The sequence below is a fragment of the Centruroides vittatus genome, unplaced genomic scaffold (genome assembly GCF_030686945.1).
Source record: "Centruroides vittatus isolate TY-2023 unplaced genomic scaffold, ASM3068694v2 contig_436, whole genome shotgun sequence".
NCBI lineage: Eukaryota > Metazoa > Arthropoda > Arachnida > Scorpiones > Buthidae > Centruroides > Centruroides vittatus.
In genome coordinates this window covers 1,922,529-1,946,190 of record NW_027122237.1, presented here as the reverse complement: position 1 = coordinate 1,946,190, position 23,662 = coordinate 1,922,529, and the positions used below count along the sequence as shown (strand labels likewise).

The 23,662-nt window shown below is 39.7% G+C and overlaps 2 protein-coding genes and 1 long non-coding RNA gene across 3 annotated transcripts in view; 2 read left to right on the top strand and 1 right to left on the bottom strand.

Annotated features, from left to right (window-relative positions):
* The window catches only part of mah (mahogany), a 353,681-nt gene that overhangs the window by 245,122 nt on the left and 84,897 nt on the right, over positions 1 to 23,662 (top strand). The gene's annotated exons all lie outside the window — the stretch shown is intronic.
* On the bottom strand, positions 3,751 to 7,467 carry LOC136976963 (uncharacterized). The gene is made up of 2 exons (XR_010881007.1): positions 7,359 to 7,467; positions 3,751 to 4,240 (listed from the first exon to the last, which is right to left on the bottom strand). It is a non-coding gene; the product is annotated as an uncharacterized lncRNA (long non-coding RNA).
* On the top strand, positions 8,028 to 17,851 carry LOC136976952 (cerebellar degeneration-related protein 2-like). The gene is made up of 7 exons (XM_067272351.1): positions 8,028 to 8,179; positions 11,875 to 11,987; positions 13,232 to 13,380; positions 13,448 to 13,610; positions 14,195 to 14,317; positions 14,397 to 14,488; positions 16,769 to 17,851. The coding sequence occupies exons 1-7, from the start codon at positions 8,101 to 8,103 to the stop codon at positions 17,706 to 17,708; spliced, it is 1,659 nt and encodes a 552-aa protein (XP_067128452.1). The 5' UTR covers positions 8,028 to 8,100; the 3' UTR covers positions 17,709 to 17,851.

The window sequence follows — 23,662 nt, the reverse complement described above, 5'->3', positions numbered from 1 at the left end:
TATCCGCATCTCGTGATAAAAGCCAAGATTTATTTCTAAGTAAATTTTTTCTAACACTAAGTTCATCTAAAATGCTAAAATATTCTATCTCACAGATAAATTTTACACATAGTATACGAAATGCTCACAGCACGAAAAAGAGAGAGAGAGAAAAAAAATGGCGACACCGAGATCGATGAATCGTAACGAAATTTTGTTACGAATAGTCTATATTGGCGCGAATGGACCGAGCGAACGGGAAGTTGGACTGCCTACGGTCTGCGATGCCGAGTCCCAAACCAAGACGACGTCTCCCGAATTTTTCTATTTTGCCTAAAAATTCCCTAGATATTTGCTATCGGTATCCCGTGATATACGCTCCGAGACTCGGTTAAATGATAAATCTATCGATATTCTCAACGCGATAGGTGATACGAGTTATAATAAAAGGAGAAGAGGCGTGTTTGTTCTACTTCAGAAACGCTTTGCAGAGAAAATATTCAAATACGGCTAGATGGCCGAGGCGGTTAAGATGTCGGCTTACTGCTCCGGAAGACCCGGGATCGAATCTGGATGAGTAACTCCCGGGAATTTTCAAAGGTCGGTCTCTCTCCATCCGGCCGTCCCATCGCGAACCTGGCCGACACACGATAAATATAGAACCATATATTAGACATTTCTACGTAGCGATGCACGCGAGACGTAATCGCGCGTCGATAAATAAAACGTGGCACATCGAACAAAGCAGATTCGAGACGGCTGCACTCTCGTTCTGGTGGTTTTTCCCGAGAAAAGCCGGATACTTCGGGTAACCAAAAACTTTAAGGCATATTGTTTCCTTTTTGCACCCCTACGCCTATGGCGGCGGGGTATTGAGAATATCACGCGGTACCTACTCGTTCAATAAGACCGTTTCCGACACGCGGACACTCCTAACACGTTCGTGTTCCTCGCATACGTAACTCGAGTCTGATAAAATATTAAATATATCGAATTTTAATTAATTTTTAATATTTATCCAGGGAGGTTAAATTAGATATCAAATATCAAACGAAGTCAAATTAGACATAAATTTCGAGCGTTATTTTTATATCTTCGATTTCGAGAAATTAAATGATATAATGCGAAGAAAGTATCTTCGACGTAACTTAAAATACTGTTGGGGGAAAGAGTGACCGAACAAAGCGAATTATTACGAAATTTCTAACCAGGATCTACATTTATACAAAACAATTCTTCAAAAATATTCCTCCGACGCTGTTAAAAGTCCGTACAAACGACCGCTATCTAAAGCGAAGATGCCGTAGATGCGTACTAATCAAAGACATCTTCTTTTAGGAATTATTTTTGAAATTACCGGGATATTTATTGTTTATAAAGTATTTTAGGACGAAACGGAAAATATTTTGGATAAAACGAGACGTAAGTAAATGTGGTTCTACGATCGACCGCCGGATAAATCCCGTCGCAAATGAATAGAGGGGAAAATTTTCGACTACGTTATCGGTAAATATCTCGTAATCGGCTGGAAGTAAAGACGAGAAAAAACTTTTAGCATCCCAATGTCGATACGGTACATCGGTTTACGAGAACAATATCGACTTACATAATCCTATCTCTTCCGGCAAAGGAAAATTAAACCGAAATCATTCGATTATTGAATATTAATTAACCGGTAGAGTAGAAATATTTACGTAGTACGCAACCGGTTGCGCGTTCTTGGCGTTTATTTGGAAAGAAGTTCAATTTCGAGTTTCAACCACCGGTGGGCCGATCCACTTCACCGGCGAGCTACGTCGAATAAAATTAGAAATTATCGTTTATCCTCGAGCGATTTCAATTATCAACTAGACGAGGATGCGAAACACGAATTCTACCGGAAAGATACTAAATCCCCTTGTCCGATTTCGATCATCTACGAGCCAGATCGAGTTCTATGGTGTAGCCATCGATATCGTATTGCTTTTTTGTTACGCAACGACAATCTAGTTTCGTCCCGGAGAAGAACCTCGGACACGAAATTTTCCTCATTCGGAGCGACGAATCTTCTAGAGTAATCGACAACTCGGAATTCCGAGTCGAGTAATCTCTATCGCACGATAATCTTAATACACGATTCGGTCGCGTGTTTCTCTTCATTTCTCGGAAGATTCCGCGTTAAAAAAAGTGGAAATCGTGTTAAGTCTCTCTTTTACTTTTTTTATATTATAAAAAAAGGGTCAGACCTTATTCGCAACACGCAACCTCGTGGTAGGCCGTCGAGTCGACTAAGTCGAGATAGCATTTTTACGTTTCGGACGAGTGAGTACGAATCTGTATTAAAGCATTATTTTTCGTTAAGTTTAACCGTTCGTCTACTCGCATAAAAATCTCTTATACGATTATGTATAAATTATCGAAGATTAAATAAAGTCCTCGATTAACTTCCAGTCGATATAAAATTTTACATTATAGAATATCTTATATAACGGCCGGAAGCCAATTAACCGTCTTTCTTCGTAAGCGATTCGGCAACCTTTGCGAGAAAGTCGGCAATTTCCGAATGTCGTAACTCGTATATTCGCCGGTTAAACAATTGTTAAATTGTTGGGCCATTCCGTATTTCTAATGTGTATAATTAATAATTTTGGATCGAGGACTACTCCGTTCGAGTCTGTTTGAGCGAGAGCGGCGATTCTCGTTCTTTAATTAAAGTTCGTTTAACTTGTTTGTAATTACGATATTGCGACTAAATAATTAAATGACATTAAATTATAAATTAATTAGAATAAATGACGACAAAATTTTAATCGGAATTTTTGTATCGATTGTATATTATGCGACCCGTTAGAAAAAACTATTTCGCATCAAATTTTACATTTTAAAATGATAAGAAATATAAAGTATATATTAAAAATTACTCTAATAATTATTCTACCGTATTTAATTATTTAATTAACTATTAAGTTTAAAATTATAACACGAAATTATTTTAAAAAATTTTAAATATCACAAAATTGAAATAATTCGTCTTAATATATTTTTAACCGTAAACTGGCATTTAAAAATTTATTTAAAGTCTATTTTATATTTTGTTTAAGGGATATTTATATTTTACGATAGTATACGGTATTTAGTTAACTCCTCGCAGTACGCTAGAAGGTCATAAAACCACCTCGAAAGACGGTTTACGACCCCGGACACGGCGATCGACCCGTTGGAAACTCTTACAAATAAAAAAGAATTACTTAAAAGCGGAGTAAAGAGAGAAAATATTCGAGTTTAGATACATTTTAACTTAAAAAGTTATAAATTTGCGGGAAAACTTAAAAGGCGGTAAAGGGAAGCCATTAAGCCGTTCTTTCCAACGCTCGTCGTTGCCTCTGTAGCAAATTTTGAATTTTAACGTTTAAAATTACGCAAAATATATACATTTTAACTTAAAAAGTTATAAATTTGATTTATCCGGTGTGAAGTTTAAAATAATCGAAGATAAATCGATTTAAAGCTTCCCCGCGGATAAAATAGTGGAAAAAACGAAAAATATATCGGAAAACTCGGAATTACACACCCTTGACCTATTTACCGTAATAAATCAGCCTACTTTCTATACGTTTAGTTACATTTATCGTCGATATTATCGAGATTTATACGAGTTAATCGACCCTATCCGTAAGGAGAGCCGCGACTCCTAGAAGAATAAAGTAATTAATTTTAACGTTAACGATACGGATCTAAGGATTAAAAGATTAATCGTTTAACCGCGTTAAACGTGCTGGAAATTTTACAATATTTAATTTAAGTTTGTAGGTAGAACGGATATTTATTTATTTATTTTTTTAAAGTAGAAAAATATTTAATAGTCTGCGAGGAAGCGGAGTCGTTCTCGCTCCGAAAACCCGTTGTCCCTCGGGCAAAGTGGACAGATCTCATCAAAATGCTGCGAGAGTTATGCCCGGGTCGGAAATTTTCGGGTCTCGGTTTCCACTCGTACCCAACACGTCTTTACACTTAAAACATGTTTATCGGATATGACCGGTAAGTAGGATGAATACGTTTGTATCTACTCGTTCAATTTCGAGCCTTATATTCCTCTTTTTTCTTTTGTTTTTATCACCGACGTTCCTTTCTTCTCCTAACGAATGCATTGTTAAACTGGTCGGAATTCTTAAGAATGCATTTAGGCCGAGTTCTTTAAATAACTTTTTTAACGCGGTCTTAAATTTCTTCTTTCTCTTCTAATCCTCGGGTCGCTTTACTCGGTTTGTCCACTTCTCGCCGGCTACGTTTAGATAAAAAATCGCGGAACAATTAGTCTGTAATTATTTGATTTACATAATTTATTTTATAAATTAAATTATTAAGAGTTTAAAATAATAATAATAATAATAATTAATAAAAAATACCGTCTCGAAATTATTTTTGCCGCTTATTTGGCTCGTTTACGCTCGGCGCAATATTTAGTTAAGAATTATACAAATTTTGGCTTATAATTTAATTTATTTTATGAAATTTCGTATTATATAGAAGAAAATATTGAACTTTTGCTCCTCCGGTGGGGGTTTTTACGCGTTTATTAAGCCGATTTATTAAATTTATGCATCGGTTAGACTTATCGAGTTGCAAATTTTGGTCGAGAATCGTTGTATAAGTTAGCATCCGCGGGTTATTAATTCGGGAATGATAATAATGACAGGTGTTTGGTGCACGACGTGACGTAACGTGACGGGTTCGTGCAGAATTCTTCTTTAAGCCGGAGTATTCGCCCGAGTTAAAATAAATTCTATAATAAAATTATCCTACGAGGAATACGAGACAAACGATTGAATATTCTAACATTTAAAAGTTACGAATACAAAATATTCGACTAGCGAGACGACTTTTAACTCTTAAGACCTCGAGGGGTGCAATTTATGAACCGCGTGGTTATGCTAGAAAAATTTCGCTGTCCCCAACCAGTTTTCTTCGTATTCGATCCGCAAATATTAATAATAAAAATATTACGTTGTGTGTATATATATATAACATAATATTTTTATTTTATTTAATAATATATCGAACTTAACTCGTTAGCCAGAAATTAGGATGAATTTATAAATAAATCTTTAAAAAAATTGCCAAGAAATAATACTTATAAAATAAATAATTTGAAAATTATACTTAAAATGTATTAATTTCGTGTAATTTTTACGCGTAGGTGTTCCCTGGCGTAATTTTAAAAATCTTTATTGCGCGATATTTTATAATAAAACGGTCGGCGGAGTTGAACTTTTTCGAATTTCAAACACTGTGTTACGGAAAGAAGGGTTAAGGTAATAAAATATTCAAATTTCGAATGTAGGAAAACGGGTAGGAAAGAGAAGTAATAATTTATAAACTGGAATATTTTGGAACGTACTATCTGATTAAACAGTACGAGCGTTATGTAGGCTGATTTTTAACTGTTTCGATACGTAAAAAGTAAAGAAATCTTTGGAGTATAAACAAATATAAAAGAATATTAAATTTAACAAGTTTTTTCCTTCTTATTATTTATTATTCCGGACTTTTAATGATGCAAATATCGCTCGTACATTATTAATTCACCTTCCGTACACACTTCCCTATTTTTTAAACTATCTTAGCCGGAATTATGTTCACAAAGCATAAATTATAAGCTTATATTAAATAAATTCTTTATCTTTTTAACGAGTATTTTATCGTGTTTTTTAACCGATAGATGCCGTGTAAAAGAATTTATTTTAATGGTGAATATTGTGGATAATTTGATACGTTTTATTTAATTTTTCAACACGCGCGGAGAGTAGGAAACCGAATTTGTGCCGTAACAATTTTTGTAATAATTTACGGTGTTAAGTTACTCCATTTATTTAAACTTATTTAGTTATTTTCGTCGAAAAATCGGTTAAAGAATCGTATTATTCTGCCAATTTGCGGACGAGAGTAAGTAAACGTCGTTGACGTTCGTTTTCTTTGTCGAAAAATGAAAAATGTCCGTAGTACGATACGGATGGTCGGCATCTTCTCTCTCGACGTTCTTCCTCTTAATTAATGTTTGAGAACTTTTTAAAGTATAAAAATCGCCATTATTATTGTAAATAAATTGCGTATATAATGCATTATTACGTAATAAAGTACGAGTAGTTTTACCGCGTTACGTACAAACGTATGGATTTAGCCGTAACGTCGTCACGACTTCCGTTTCGTCCTAGTTTAAAATGTCACATCTCGACAAAGTTAATTACATAAACTTATAACGTTAGAAGCTTCGAACGAGCCACTCGGTGTAAAAATAAGTGTAATAATCTAGTTTCCTTTTGATGAAAATAAAGTAATTCGTTGTTAACAAAAAGTAGGTCCGAGTATTTTATAAACTGCCATTCAAACAAGAATTATAATTTTCTTATTTTACCATTTGAAAGAAAATATTTGTAAGTCGCGTGTTGTACGTAATTAAGGATGTCGTCCTAAAATTGCTTATTGTAGTTATTGGATAATGTCGAAGGGGTTACTTCGTGGCTTTCCCGAAAGGATTTTTTTTTTTGCATTTTTGCATAAAATTCTACTAAAAAACTAGCGAAATTCCGTAAAATATAATTTAAATATCCATAATAAATTTTTTCACGAAGAGAAATTCCAAAAACTCTCGAAGTAAATGAATTTTAAGTCGGGAAATTACCCGGAGTATTGTCTTTTTTAGACTCGAGCGGATCTAAAAATTACTTCGAACGAACCAAAAAAGAGATGTCAAAATTAAAAAATAAGCATAAAAAAGTATAATATTCTTAAGTGTCTTTCTTAATTGGGATGTTGTTAGTTACACTTTTAACAAAAAAAAAGGGAGGGAAGTAGTGACGAAGCAATTTGCATTTTTTGTAGTGGGTTATCTTTATAAAAAATCGACAAACCGTGCAAGTAAGTTGTATAACATTACGTAGGAAACATTGTAGAATAATGGGTAGTTTCTTTATACAATAATTCATTCTAGTCGATAGAAATAAGTCACAATTCTAGAATCACGTAGAGAGGGGGTTGATGCGTACAGATAGAGAAGAAACTATCCGAAATCGCGATAAAAACTGCGTGTTTCTTCAATTAAAATAACGACGAAAAATTCTCGAGTTCCTTCTAGGAAGCGAATACACATATTTATTCGAAGTAAGATAAACATAATGCAATTGTTTGCAGTAGTATTTACTTCGCAAATCGTTTCCTCCGCAACATTTAAACGAGACGGAGGAAACAATTAATAATAATAATTAATAAATAAGAGCAGTTTTCCGATTTAAGTCGCGCTTTTAGACGAATTGCCGCGTCTAAAATTTGTATTTAAAATCTATCGTATATCGGGATTCGGTTACGAGAGCCACTCGAAGCTCGGAACGGACGGATTTACCAACCGTTAAGAACAATATCCATTTCTCGGTCGACGGGACGACGGAACAGAATACTCGCCGTTACAAATAGTCGCTTAGTAGTTTACGTCGCTGCTCCGCGGCATGGCAAACGGGTCAAAGACACGTTAATCAACGGTATTTTACCGTTTGTTTACGTTTACTATTTTTAAACACCTCGACAATTGCCCATAAATGGTTATAAAGCGGAAAGAAAAACGATTCGAAATTAATAAAATTTAAATTTGATCGGGGTTAGATAACGTAATTACGATATAAAATATGCAAATTAGTTACGTACATCCTCACGCGCTTCTCGTCACTACAATTCGACGCGATTGGCGACGCTCGGACGGCAAATGTAGAGCAATTTCACACGCTACAATAATAATAAAATTTAAGTTAAAAATATATTTATTTAGAGGATGTTTTAAATTAAGCTAATAGTTTATTGTATAATTTAAGTATTTCCTAAAAATACACAGTTTAATTTTCCACGGGGAAAAAATAACGGAGGAAGAAATACAATGGATCGACTTTCTGTTTGTGTCAAGAGTTCAATAGCATAACCGGTAAAACCGTCGATACCCGCGGCGCTACTATCGAGGCGGAAATCGCGCGTCCCATATTTTTCAATAACACTCGCCGGATAGACACCGTCGACGCCGGTCGGAGCGGCTCGGCTACGGTTAGAAAATCACCGGAAATGGAGATTGCGTCGTCGGACCGGTGAAAAGGAAGAGTACAGATGACGGCCGTCGCTACGAAAAGCCACGAATATCTTCCCGGAAGAATTCGGAACGACGAACGAGACTGGTACGAAAGTGGTAAGTAAACCGACCCGGACGTCGCGGGTGCTTCGGAAAGTGTTCGAAATCCGTTAAATCGAGTACGAAAAAGCGTATAAAAATAACCTCGAAAGGCATTTTTAGCGTAAAATATTAGGAAAGGGTCCAACCTTCTAAAATATTTTACGTCGATATCCTCTATTAGTACGATACGTTTTTAGACGGTAAACGTAGAGGAATCAATTTGTGCCGCGGTATCCCCGTCGTTAAGGTGTTTTTCTTATTCTTCCAAGGTAATCGAACGTTCGAATTGGCAAACTCCATATTTTCGTCAAGGTTTCTGTATCGACGAAGATAGCGACCTCCGAGGAATTTTCCAAATAAATATTCTTTTTCTATCGTTTACTCGGCTCTTTAATTATTCTTTTTTTTCTTTTTTGTAATTCTTAAATGCGTTTGACCTTTTTCTATTTTATTTCATTCGATTGCGGAATTTAATTATCTTTATTTCCATCCGGCGATAGCGATCTCGATTAAAGAATGTGTCCGCAAATAACTCGAGGTCTGCCACGTTAAGAAAAGTAATTCGGTAGTGGGACTACGACACGGGTTTACAAACAAAATTCTTTCGTCATTTAAAAAAAGTTTTTATATCGTAAACGTTCGGCGTATAAAAACTTTATTTGTTTCTTAATTTATAAAATAGCCTTAAAAAATGGAATTTTAATCGGGATTTTCACCCGCAACGTGCCGAATTCCGGCACAAACGTCGATTTTTCTCCGCGTTTAATGACGAAAAACGGCATTTTTGCCTAGAAAAATTATTCGTTTCGATACGTTTTCCTTCCGTCGTATATTTTTTTAAACGTTTATTATCCATTTCTCCGTGGAAATTATCGATAAATTACGTAAAGGCGCGAACGATGCGGAATTTTCTCGTCACGAAAGGCACCCTTATCGCCAAAGCGATTCTTTGTAAATTAAGTAAACGCGATGTTTATAATCGTTCGTCTAAATATTAATTATCGATTCTTTCGTATTCGTGTCACGGAATGTATTTACGCCTGGTTTCCGAACGAAAAATTTGCGTCGTGTCTTCCCGAAACGTTTTATCCGGGAGTCGGTAGATTCGAATTTCGGCCGATTTTAATTACCGACGGTTGGAATCGTAGCGCAGTTGTTGTAGAATAGAAGTCGATTTAAGAATTTGAGTGACGCGTCCCGTAAATTTTAAAACGAGAAAATAACAACAAAAGATAATTTCCGATTTAATCTTTAATTAATAAATTAGAAAAAATATTTCAAACGAGGATTTTCGCCGTCGTTCCGCGGGAACCAGCGCATTTTATTCCGTCGTTTTAATACGAAGTTTCGCTCGGATTATAAAATAAAGAATTGATATATCGGAGATAAATCGACGTTTATCGTCGTTTTCTTTAATTTTTTAACACGGAAGCGACTGCAAAAATGATTCGAGAGGATGCCGACGCGCTCGTCTTTCCTCTCCGCGATTACGCCCCGGATCAAATTTTTGATTTTATTTGTATTTAGAGAATTTAACCGTCGTCGTCGTCGTTCGTCGCGCCAACTTACCCGACTCGAAGCGACTTACGGTATTACGTTAAACGACGAAAAGCGTCGAAACGATCGAAATGTTAGATTTTAAGCGTAAAAATTAGTCCGAAAGCGTTTATTTAATTAGTAATAATCGATAAAAATAAAATTTTTATTTATTAGCTCCTTTAAATCGCTAGACGAAAACAATTTTAGCATAAATTTTATCGGTTTATCGGCGCTTTTTAAAGTAATCGTAACGCGACGCCGTATCGGAATCGTCGGCGACGCCGCGCCGTCGGCCGGCCGTCGAACGGAAGCGATCGGAAGAAGCGGACTTTATACTTTAATAAAAAAAGATTGTAAAATTTCGTCGGTACGGGATAAAACGTCTCGGTTCAAAGAATTTCCTTCTACCGTTCGACCGGCGCTCGTATTTATTTGATTATAATAATTTATTTCTAAATATATATATATTTTGAAATCCGGCGTAAATAAATATCGAGCGATCGGAAAAGTCGGTTTTGTAAACAAGTACATAAGCGCGGCGAGGTGGCTCCCGTTTATAACTCGGCACTCGGAAGCCGCCGAGAGAAAGGCCGGGTTAATTATCCGATCCCGAAGACGAATAACCGTGGCGGCGGCGGAAAGACGATGCGGACGAATAGGGGCAAATTCGATCATTTCGATAACGAATATCCTTATTAGAAATCGAATAAAATATGGTCGGTGTTTAAAAATGGCTAAATTTATCGCGTAGGCCTACTTAAGTTTTTAGGAGGAAACGGAAGAATTTCCACTCGTTTAAATACTTTATGGATGGAAACATACTCGGGGAGAATGTTAGTCTCGGACAAAGTTTAGATTCGAATAAATAGATTTTAAACGGGGCGGGCGTAATTAAATAACCGTCTTTTGCGTGGTGGTCGTCTCGCCGATTAAGCGGAAGTAGGTCGTACTACAGAATTCGTTACGAATAGGAGATTGATCCGTCCTCGTTAATTCGTTTCTTTTACGTCCGAGTTACTATTTTCTAATACTTTTTCCATTAATCCCGGCCGTAGTAACCGGTTAGACGACCTAAAATCGTAACGGCTTATTTTTCCGTCGTCTCCGGCGCCGTTTTCGAATTTAATCGAAGAACCGGAATTAAGGACGAAATATCTTTTAGACGTTTTCGTTTATTTACAAATACGTACGTTTTTTGTCGGCGGTCGACTTTTTACGGGTACGAACGAGAAAAAGACGGCAAAAATACCGGCCAGTTTCGGCGTTAAGGCGCCGAATTGCCGTAGACGTACGTACGCGCGCGTACTCTACCATAGACGAGGACCGTCGAGCGCCGGTACGGGGCCCGAGAGGGTAGAGCGGGCCTTCCCTTTTATTTCGATCCCTACGCCCGCCCGCGCGCCCTACGCGTAGGGGGACCGAGTAGTTAGTTGGCCGCCAACGCGAATCGGAAACGGAATCTTATAATTAATCGCCCGAGTATCGGAATAAGACGCGAGTTTATTCTTAGCGGCGGTTAACCGGCGGTCGGACCGCCCCGTCCGTCGACGGTAAAATACTCTTTCCGCGTCCGAGAGAATTAAATTCCGATCGTTTTTTCGGTTATAAATGATGTTTTTAAATTTAATTAAATAAAAATTTTAAACCGTTTTACAAGAAATTAAACAATTTTCTAACTCGTCCGAATTTAGAATTTTTTCTTTTTAAAGTAAATCGCGTAATAGAATTATTTTAGTAGAAACTTTTAAAAATAGAAACTCGGGATCGGTAGGAGAGAATTTTTAGAATCCGTATAATTACTTTCCATATTTGTGTTGGTAAAAAGCCAGGGAAGAGGGTAGAAAGAGGTTACGTTTTGGCAAAATAACGTAATCGGGACCGGTGCAAAATCGTCTCGAAAATAACGGGCAAATTTCCCAGAAAGTAATTTAATTTTAAAAATTAGACCGAGCTTGTTCTTTAGAATTTTTGCCGTTTTTATCGCCTTTCGTAACGAGTCGACGTACCGTACGTATTAATAAATTCGTAGGTAAAAAATTCCCTCGAGCGTATAAACGCGTCGTCCGGTACGTAGGATATAGAATTTTTCGAGAATATTTTAAAATGTACAAAACGGCGAAAGGTCGACCGGGTCGAATGCGGTAAATTTTTATATTTTAAATGTTTTTAAGACTTGCAACTGGCGGCCGAATTGGGGAAGACTCTGCTGGAGAGGAATCGAGAGCTAGAATGTAATTTAAGACAATACGCTACTTACGTGGAAGAACAAAACCGAGAAATCGAGGTAACGTAAAAATCGTGAATTATAATTCGATAACATTTACGATAAGTAGCCCGCGTATCTAGTTTCGTCGACGGAGGAAAAACAAACCCAACTTTTCTTTCTTCTTCCTCGAAACTAGTTCGAGTAGTCGAGATACCGGCGACAAAAGAGGTTGGCTCCGAAGATAAAACGTTCCGAGTACGTCCGCTCCTCGTTTTCCCCCCTCGCCCGTTCGAACAGAAACGACTATTTTTTTAAATAACCTAAATTTTATATTAATCTCTCTCCTTTTTTTCGTCGGTTTAACGCCCTTTTTTCCGTTTCGGGACTTCGAATACCGGTGGCGAAAAACGATTTTGTCGCCGACATTTCGATTCTCGTATAGGCCTAAATATCTTTTAATAAAGGCGTTTATAATTTCCCGGGTCGATCTTTATATACCGCGGCTTTTAAACGTTAATCTTTAGCGTCCTCTCCGACGTCTCGGGCGTCGTTACGGATGAAATTCGAATTTAAATACTTAATTCTAGTCCGGTATAATAATAATTCCGGGCGTATTTAAAATTTTGTCGGCGCGGAATAACTAGGAACCGCGAAATCGATTCGAATCTCTTCCGTCTTCGTACGGATGGCGTTAAGAGGTTAATTAATCCGAGTCGAAACGCGTATATTTCGAATAAAATCGTCGTTTAGATAAGCGCGGGGAAAAATACGTTTTTACGGCCGCCGAAAAAAATCGATAACGGCGATAAAGGTAACGACGTCGTTAACTTTATCGCTACCTCGCGATATTATTAATAGCGTAACGACCTTTTTATCGTTATTTTTATACGGTGTCGCCGCGAGTATATTTAAAGTAATATATCATAAAGTATTTCGTCGATTAATAATAATAATAATAACGACGATTATTTTACCGTCGGAGTTATCGAACTTACGACCGACCGATAAGGAAGCCGACGCGTATAACGATATATAAATTATAAATTCGTGCCGTTTTATATAGCGCGTAAACGAATTTACGTACCTAAATACGTTATCTACGCGTCGGTCGTAAATTTATATACAAAAATTTCGATTATTATATAAGATCTCGGCCGTAAAGTCACTCGTCCGTCCGGGTTAATTCCCGGCTCGGTATCGAAATGTCTAATAACGTTCCGTTCTTAAATTAATTATAAACAATTTATTTTACGTACCGGCCATTAATTTAAATGAGGATTTAACGTAAACGGCGATAAAGACGATTGAAATTTCTCGAACAGTTCCTGACCGGGCAGCTTTCCGCTACGAAAGACGTCAACGAATCTCGCCTGAAGCTCTACGAACAGTTAGAAACGAGCATCGCCGAATTCGACAAGATCAATATCAAACTTCAACAAGAATCGACGGTCGACAAGAAAAAGATAAAAAGGTAAATTTCCGCAACGACTTCTGGTCGCGCCGGCGCTCCGAGTTTATCGTCGCGTTTTTCTCTCTAGTCTCGACAATACGGTGAATTTGCTGGAGAAAAGATGCCAAGATCTAGAAACGTTAGTAGAAGAGTTAAAAAGTACCAGAGAATACGGAGAAACCCCACGAGAAATCGCCGAACGTAACCATTGCCACGTCCCGGTGAAGACGAAAGACGTTTTCCGGAACAAAGTAATTTTTATTAAAGTAACTCTGTATCGTTAATTAGTTTTTAAGGTTTTTTTGGACGTATCGCCATCCCGCGGATGCTATTTTGCATTTATTAGCATTAAATGCGGCTGCCGACGGCGGGTGGAAAAGATCGACTGCCGAATACTTCGGACCGGCCGCGACCTTTTACTTCGCCCGATAAAATAAGAAAAATTACCGGCGAAGGTATTTAATACTTCTAAGAAGCCGTTATAACGATATTTTGTAAAAAACTCGGGTTAAACGGCCGTAACTCGGTGTCGTAGTATATACGTATCGTCCGACCTCTTCGGAAAAGGTTTCGAGCTTTCGTATTACTTAAAATAATATTTTATATTATACAAAGGAGTTTTAACAAAAATGTCTTTTAATTAATTTCTTTCGTAACGGCTTCGGATAGGTTTAATTACATTTTTACCCCGTAAAACTCGCGACCCGACGGCCGAGCCGACTTTCGGGCGGTTTTGTTAATTTATAAATACGGTGGATCCCGAATAATAGTTTATCGAGACTAACGCGCGCGTCGGGCCGTCTCGGAATTAATTAAAACTGTTTTATAACTGCAGGAAAACGAATACGAAGAGGAAATTTGCAAATTGAAAGCGTCCCTTTCCAAAGCGAAAAGCGGTGCGGCCAGAGAACGGAGACAGAGAGAGGAGTTGGAACTCGAACTCAGTTTCCTGTTACAGGTTAATTACGAAATTTTCGTGGTAAAACATTCGTCTAAATTCGCGCATTTCAATATATATTCGTTTATAAATTTCGTAGGAGAATACGACTCTTCAGAAACAGTTAGAATGTTACAAAGAGAAATTGTTATATTTGGACGGAAAATGTAATCGGCGGGACCGATGCCAATGGTAATTAAACGCAAATTTTTTAATAATCTTAATTAAAAAGCGTAAAATCGATGGAATAGAACGAATCGCTACCGTTACGCTTAGGAGTAAACCCATCGATATATTTTCCTCGATGGCGCTTCGGTCTTTCGAGTAGGAATTGCGAAATTTTGACGAGTTTCGAAACGGTGATCGGCGACGCCGTCCCGAGTTCCGAAAAGGCCTCCTACTTTAAGGGGCCGAATTTCGGTCGATTCGTCGACCCCGTCTATGCCTCCCGACGGGGCACTCGTACTTAATCCACGCGTCGAGGTCGAGCGGTAGTCGGTTATCGACGGGGTACGCTTAAAAATGACGTCGAGTCGTACTTATCCGGCATTTTATCGCGTTTTTCCACGCGTATATTAATAACTTATCTTCCCGTAATGTGGTTGTTCGCGTTTGTTCTGGATCGGCGATTCTCAAACTTTTTCGATCCACCGCCTCAAACTTTGTCCGTAAAGTTATACCCGACGCCTCCAAACTCGTTTTCTCTCGCGCGAGAGAGAATCTTACGCATTGTGCCCTTACCGTACATTGTTCTCGACATCCGGAAACCGTTAAACGCGACGTTTCCTCTTATCCGTTTAACGGAGGAAAGGCTGTCGGCGACCCCGACTTTTGCCTTCGGTCGCCGTTCGGTACCCCGCCTCCGGCGCCCCCTACATTTACTCACCGCCCACGAGGGGGCGTTATCGCCCACTTTGAGAAACGCTGTTCTAGACGATACGAATTAGTAAATCGAAATTCGCCGGTCGACTTTGTTTTCGCCCACTACGACTCGGTGCCAGCGTTAAACTGTCCGCGCGTATTATATATTCCTTCTATAGTGTGCGCGCGGTCTCGTCGTCTCTTCCGAATAATTAGGCAAAATAAGGTTTCCCTTACCCAATAATGCGCCTTCGAAAGGTATTTGCGTTCGCGAGTCGGGTGGAAAGTAACCGAAGGTCGAAAAATCGTTATAATTTTTGTATCGACGACGAGATCGTAATAAAATTTACGTACGCGTATGCGGCGATCGATAAAATTTTACGACGATCGAATCGGCGTAGACCGCGACCGAGAGAGGCGCGCTGGCGGTGGCAGAAAGACGGCCTATCGCTCGTCCGTTCGGGAGCGAAGGCGGATTGCCGCGCGCTACGAAGTGCGCAAATACGCGATCGCTACGCAGAAACGGGGGAGTACGGCGAAGGAACTTTTCGCCACGATCCGTCGAGAAACGATAGACTCGTCGTTCGAAGCTAAAATGCCCGCGGATTCGGTCGCGGACGCGCGGAGCCACGACCGTTCGACCACGATTCGAGGAAAACGCGCGGTCGGTGGGTGGCGCCGATGGACAAATCGAATTTTAAGATATACACCGGTATTTCCATTTAATAAGGTATTCGTCCAGTAATTTTAATCGTCGTTTCTTTAAAAATGTAGAAATTATAGCAGTCGCACCGGGCCTAGTTACTTTCCACCCACCCTTTGGTACCGATACGACGGTGTTATAATTTAATTTGTCTAAAACTTAAAACACTAGATCGGATAGCGATAACTCGAATAAGCTAAAGTTTAAGGAACGAAAACGGATGGAAATTACTTCGGTAATGCCAGTTTTGCGTATTCCGACCGAGCTTAAATGCGTAACGTAGAATACGTACGGTACTTTCCTTCGTTAAAATACAGGCCTTTCATTTACATTTCGAACGAAAAATTGCCAACTTTTTACGCAGATAAGAAAGAGAACTTTCCTAAACTAGAATTTAGAAAAAAAAAATTTCACACGTTCCGGCCACCCGACCTCGGGTGCGTGTATATACACATACGGCATTCGCGATCTAAAATAAGTCTCGTCGGCGAACGGTACTAATAATCCGATTTAAAAACTCGAACGTAAGGAGGCGTAACAACTATTCGTTTTTGGCTCATTTTTATACGAAATTAAACACCGACGGAAGAATTTGTAGAAAGGAATTAGCCGAAACGCCACGAAAGACATCTCGCCTAAATTCTGTACGAGTTATCGAAGGAACGACGGCATTATCGGAGAGAATTCGTAAATGCCAAACTCTTCGAATTTCTTTAAAAGAATTCCGCAAAATCCCAAATGCCGAGGCCCGCGGGTGTTCGGTCGCCGGTTCGCGCCTCGCCGACGGCTAACCGCGTAGTTTTCCGGGTTCGCGCGTCGAACACCTAAACCATTTAAAACGTATCTTAAAGAATTATTAAAATTTCCACGTAGAATAAAAGTATTTAATTCGTTTAATTTTTTTACAGCGTCCGGAACGACGGATGGCTCGGCTATGGCCGATCGTCCGTAAACGACCTTACGTACACGCAGTCCGACGTGGAGGACGATTCTCTAACTAAAGAGGACCTAACGCTTTTTCACCTGAATAACGGCGTCGTAGCTTACGGAAAACGGGATTCGATCGCGCCCGTCAGTGACTTAATCGACGATCGGCAATACGAAACGAGGAATGCCACGTCTCTTCTGAACGAACTCGACGCTCAGTACCGAGTTCTTATAGATAAGTACGAGTACATGGTCCGGAGCAGGTCGAAGAAAGACGATTCGGAAAATATAAACTACGAAGATTCGTCCGCGAAAGATCCTTTCGGCTCGAATTCCGACCAGACCAAAGATCCGTCCGATCGGGATTCCGGAATTTCCGAAATTTCCGATCGGAGTCTATCGAGCCGAGCGAGTGTCCGGACGGATATTTCGAATAAATTCGTCGAAGGAAACTTTAAACACGGGCCACCGGCTTACAAGAAGTTGTTCGCCGAAATTTTTAGCGTCTTGAAACGATCTTTGTCCGACGACGGCGAAGAAAAGGGCGCGGAAGAATCGAAAGACGCGGTCGCCGAGGAATCGGTCGTGCCAAATTGTACTTCGGAGCCAACCCAAACCGATTCGAAAGAGGACTTTTCCGCCACCGAAAAGAAGAAATTGGAACGCTCCGACAAAGTAAACACCGCGAACGACGCTCCGGTTTCGAGCGGGATACGGCCGTCGTCGGTCGCTTCTCGACGAAAGTCGGCCGGCAAGAAATCGTGCGACGAAATTGTAAAAAGCGTAAAAAATTCCGCATTCGCGGAAATTCGAGCCAAGTTCGAAAACGGCGATAGCGACATCCCGGTTAAAAAGAACCGTTATAAGACGTACGCCGACGTTTTGAAGGGAAGACGTCGAGTCGCCCCTCGAATCCAGTAGAGACCGACGCGTCGACTATCGAATATTTTACTCGCTTTTAACGGCCGGGATACTAAAAACGTCGATTAACCGCTTAGAATTTTAAACATTGTATTTAACGAAATATTCAAAATTTGTATATTTAGAAAATATATTTTAAACGTGATTTTTTTTTAATTTAAGACTAAACCCGTGGAAAAAGTACCGCGAAATACTTTGTCATTTTGTAAATCGCCAATCTAAAAAAACCCAATCTCTCGGTTTCGGCGACTTTATTTATTATCTAACAATTTTTCCGGGTGCGATTGCTACGGCTCGATGCCAAAACGCGCCGACCGCCGCTCGGATAACGATTTCCTATATCTCGAGAGCGCGACGTAGGCGGATCCTACCCGCCGTCGTCGGCTTTTTTTTAAAACTCTTTCCGCCCCGCGGGCACTAAGAGGGCCTCTTTTAGCGGGCCCGTTACGGGTTCGGCCGGGCCCGCGACGGGGCGACCGGGTGGCCAGGGACGGGGCCCGACGTATCCGAACGGACCGCCCCCGAAAAATTCCCGGGGATTATTCGACCCGTTCGGATTCGATCCCGGGTCCCCCGGAGCGGTAGGCCGCCGCCTCGACCGCTCGGCCGTCCGGCCGTCTACCGTCGTCGGCTTAACCGTACCCGCGGTAAGGGCGAAGAAAGGCTCCCTTAGTCGAAAAATATATACGTATCCGTTAACGCAGTCCCGGCAAAGCATTTATTCGTATAGCGTAAACCCGTAGCCGGCGGCGTAGCCGGGGTTCTCCGGGCCCGGCGCGGAACCGGATTTGTGGGTCCCGAAAAAAAAATTTCGGCGGGGGCGTTTTTTTTCCGTAACGGTAATCGGGAACGTCCGGACAAAAATAATTTTCTCCGTAAATTTCGGCTTTCGAACTTATTTATTCCGTTTTGTGCCGGGTAAAACAAACAATATTAGGATGCGTTCGAGTTTTAAAAACTCGCTTTACCGGCTTTCCGACTAGCGAAATCGGAAATAACAGAATCGAAATCGAAATCGACGGATGAAATGGCGAGGTTCGTCGATCTCGGGTAGTTTTTAATTGGCTTCGGCTCGGAAAAGCTTCTGTCGCGAGTCGCCAGCTCCGTCGGTCCGTCTCGACAGATCGGGTTCGGTTCCGAAGATGCGGCGACGGAGCCTCGAAGCGAATCCTTTTTTGTCGATTTCTTCCGGAAGGGTTTTCGAGGTCCGCCACCGAAACGGGACGAAGAAAAATTGCGGGCGTTAAGAAGGCGTATTTATTTCGTTTACGCGAACGGACTAAAATATTTTCGTCCGGTGGTTTATATAGCGTATAATTAGAGTAGTTGCCGGCTTTCCTACGTAATAGGGGCTCCGGCAGCTCGAGCGGCCGAATGCCGAATTTTGCTTCGTCGCGGTTGCCGCGAAAAATCTTTCGGGTCTTTTTTCCCCGCAATTTTGGGGTCCCGCGGACCTAACGCTTTCTAGGGGGCCGGTGCGGACCGTACCTACCGCACCCCCTAGCTGCGCCGCTGCCCGTAGCGCTTCGACGACGTATCGGGTCTTCGGGTCGACTTAGATCCGAAGCGAATGCTACGAAAATGCCGCGCGCCGCAAAATTCATTTTGTATCGAACGTTTCGTCCGCCGTCGAACATTCGCGATTAACCGAAATACGAAACGGAATTTGCCGGATTTCGTTCTTCGGAGAGAAATCCGTGGGCCGTAACCGAAAATCTGTCGTATCGGAGAACGGCGAAAGCCCGAAGGAACGGACGTTCTAGGATTAACGGTAGCTTCCGCGTAATTCGGATCTATCCCTCGACGGTCGCGTCGTTAGGAGTCGTCCGAAACGGCCGTCCGCCGCTTCGTCGGTATCGATCCGCGTCGAGAGAGACCGGATTCGAGATTAGCGTAGTCGCGCCCTTAAGCGCCATCGGTCTTGTTCGCGTTACGTTTCTTTTCCGGGATGGAAAATGTCGCGTATTTTGCCAAATAGAAATTTAACGAATTACCCGCCAACGGAGCTTTTCGACGGTAAGAAACTTTTAATTTCGGCAACTTTTACTTCCCTTCCGTTATACGTATCGGCCGAGAAAGTGGGGCCGCGAGCGACGCGAAACGACCCCCGGCGTTTTTGGACTCTCTAAACGTCGAGAAAGTAAAACAAAAAATCGTTTTTCTGTACGTACGGATGTTAGTACGCGAGGGAAACGCGATTTTGTTCACTCGCTTTAAAGCTTAATGAACTTTTCGTCGAAAATTTCCCGAGTTTCGCCGGGAGGTTCGCGTATTAGGGATATTTATTAGCATCGGTTTCGGCGGTTAAAGATCGAGGGGACGGAAGATAAAGAAGGGGTCGCGCGTGGTACCTCCGGTATAGAGCCCTATATAAACGGAGTACGGCCACTCTAACGCATGGACGCCATTTTGAGGCCAAAGTTGCAGTGTCGCGGTACTGCTTGGCATTTAAACGAGCGATGTTAGTTAAAAACAGAAATTAGATTCGGAAAGAAGTCGTATTAAGTTAAACATTTTTAATTATGTTCGGAATAATTATAGTATATAAGTGATGGACAAAATATCTAACGATAACGGGGCTAGAAGCAAAAAGGTGAAAATATTAAAAAATTATATTTAGTGGATCGCATTTATTCGCGGCACTATCGCGATATAAATAATCTGAAAAATATGTATTTAAATTTAAAAATATAATAACTGAAGACAAAAATTATAAAAAAAATCAATAAAGTTTATTTTTCGACGAGAAAAACTCGAGTAACGTAGCGTAACGTAGTAACAAATAGTGATTCTTTGCATTTTTTGCGAGGAATGCGGATAATTACTAAATATCGATCGTTTATTAATAAAAAGGGTAATTTCCCCGTTACGGGGAGTGTTCCGTAGTCGTCTTTACAATGTCCGTAAAGAGGGAAGAGGCGAGCCTCGTTCGATTAACATTTCGTAGCCCGATCTTCCACCGGCAAATTTTAACTGCGGAGCCTTTCTTATTGTATTATTTTGCCATTTTATTTTCCGTGTCGACGCGTTTCCGAGGGCTGTTATTTGATCGGGAGTGAAAATTAATTTTATGTTTGTACTCTGCGTGTCGACTCTAGACTTTAATTTTCTTATCTCTTCGTAGAGATCCTTATTCTTTTCCGCTCTCTTTTAACTCTATGTAATGCATTATGCAATCGAGATTACGATTCATTAATTTGTTTCGATTTTGGTGACGGTGGCTGGCTAACGAGATTACCGGAGTCTCGAAATACCGCACCGGATGTCTCGTCGTCTTCGTCTTCGTTCGTGCTTTTACATACTTAGGCATTTTCTTCAAAAAGAATCAAATTATGCAATAAAAAAAATAGAATATTTAATAAGAATATTTTAAATTTATATTATAAATTACCTGTACTGGGCTGCGTAGATGTCGTAGGAGATAATTTGTAGCGTAACTGTGGTCCGAGGTCGGATCTATACGCTCGCGATTGTTTCTACGCCCCGTTTTCGATTCGGAGCATCTTCTCTTAGGTGCGGGTCTGCGAGAAAAAAGTGTAGGACGGCATCGAGCTTCGGCAATCTTCTTCCATCCTTCCTGTAATTTTCACGCCGATCTTTCTCAAAATGAACCGATGAGAGTTAATTGTAAATATTCGCATCACTAAACCAATATACTTATAAGGTGTGTTTCAAATTTATACGGACGCGAAAAAATTAAAGCGAAACACAAATTTGCTGCATTAAGTGACAGATGTTTTATTAAAAATAATATGGATTTACGTGTTTCTACACTGCAAAAGAAGAATTTTGATCAAACATTAACATTTTGTCACTGAAAATAATGTTTATGAAACTCTTACACAAAAAAACTGTTACGTATTTATCCGGACAGGCACTCGTTTTATGACTTAAACAGAATATTGTTTAGTTTCGAGCATTGAAATATGCAAATTAGCTTACATATCTAATTGTAATACAAATTCTTTATGTTGTTCAACGTTCTAAAATGGGTAGAACAAAGAATTTATCTGATTATGAAAAAGGGAAGATCGATGCCTATAAATCACGAGGCAAGTCAATAAGAGAAATTGCGGCATATATAAATCGTCCAAAATCGACTGTTGGTGATTATTTATCAAAAAGACGTGGCGAGGATGTACCAAAATTCGAGACGGGTCCAAAACCCAAGCTTACTCCTCGAGATTGTAGACAAATCACCGAGGTTTGCTCCACAAAACAAACATCGGTAAGAAAAATAAGAAAAGAATTAGACTTTCCTTGTAGCGGCACAATAGTGTGGAGAGTTTTAAATACATCTCCGATGTTAAAATTCAGAAAAAAAGCCGTAATGCCACCAATTTCATTAAAGCACAAAAGTGACAGACTCGATTGGGCACAAAAACACGTGACATGGTCCGAAGAATGAATTGAAGTTTTGTTCGGTGATTATTATTATTATTCATTAGATTTAATTAACATAACAGAGTTATATGCCCTGATTTCGCAAAGCATTATCAGGGTTACATACAAGGAACAAGGATATACAATATGTACAAAATAGAATGTTAGATCACGTAACAGATTTTCTTACAGTAATAAGAGGGGTAACGATGCTATTAATAGACGAGAGGTATTAACAATTACAATAATAAAATATATAGCAGTTTAAAGAAGCTGCAATAAAATCTGTAGGAATAGAATATTTAGCGTACAATACAATAAAGCCCGACAATGTAGGTTTACATAAATTAGTTAGATACATCAATAAGTGAGAACAATTTCTAAATCGGATGATTTGCGGATAAATAAGAAGACTTTCCAACTTTCCAATGAGTAAGACTCAGGAGATAGGTGTGACTATAAAATATTTTTCAAATAGTTTGTAAAGTAAATCATGAGTGTCCTTATCCATAGTTAGGTCTTGTATTTCACAGGGCCAAGAACGGTTTTTGTAGATTAGAAGAGCACGTAAATAGTGTCTTTCACATTCAGTCATAGGACACTCAAAAATATAAGTAAACTACCATCAATAACGTTACAAACGGGACAGAGGTTATTAGTGTGTGATGTGAAACGAGTAAGATAAGAATTGAAACGACCATGTCCGGTATAAAATTGTACAGAGTGGTGAGTAACAGCGATCCAGGTGTTGTGCAAAAATTTTTTGATGTCAGGAAAGAATTGTTTAGTTATTGATGTATTTAAATTCCAATCTATTTGCCAATCCTCGATCATTTGATTCCATAGAACGGCTTTCGGCACTTTTGTGGAGACCTTGTTATAACTGATAATTATATTCTGATCCTCGGCAGCCATCTTGGCAAGTTCATCTGCCCGATCATTGCCCCAGTTGTTACAGTGAGAATGAGTCCATTGAAAGTAATATTCGTTATCTGTATCCACTAATAGTTGTTGTATATTGAATACTAAAGGATGAGCAGACTTTCTCCTAATCGCAGAGAGAGATGAGAGTGAATCAGTAATAATCGCAATTCTAGTATTATTGGCTACCCTTTCACACCACTTAATTGCTTGCAAAATTGCATAAAGTTCCGCTTGAAAAATATTACAGAGTGAACCGAGTCTAAATAAGTTGCAAAAGATTTCAGTCTCATTGCGGTACATTACAAAACTTGCCCCAACATGACTGCCACACTTCGAACCATCGGTATAAATAGTGATGACACAGTCAGTAGAAGAAACCTCATTAAATCTAAAGTTAGTATAAGGACTTATGGCATATTTATATGGAATGTTTCCCTCCCAAGACTCCCCGTCGAAGAGGTCTGACACTGAAGCAGAAAAATTACCACATTTAATCGACCAGATTTTATGTAAATAGTTTATGTATTTGTCGACTGGCGGTTTGCGAGCAAGTACTTGCAAGCTTGCGTTGGAAGATGTTCTAAATGCCTTGGTAATCAACAGCAGAGCTCTACGTTGTGCAGAAATCAACTTTCTTTTTGGGTGTA

Bases quoted from the DNA above. Each gene is read 5' to 3' on its own strand.
- LOC136976952 (XM_067272351.1), top strand. From the start codon at position 8,101: ATGACGGCCGTCGCTACGAAAAGCCACGAATATCTTCCCGGAAGAATT. The intron at 11,988-13,231 runs GTAACGTAAAAA...TTTCTCGAACAG, and splicing joins AACAAAACCGAGAAATCGAG to TTCCTGACCGGGCAGCTTTC. The intron at 14,489-16,768 runs GTAATTAAACGC...ATTTTTTTACAG, and splicing joins CGGCGGGACCGATGCCAATG to CGTCCGGAACGACGGATGGC.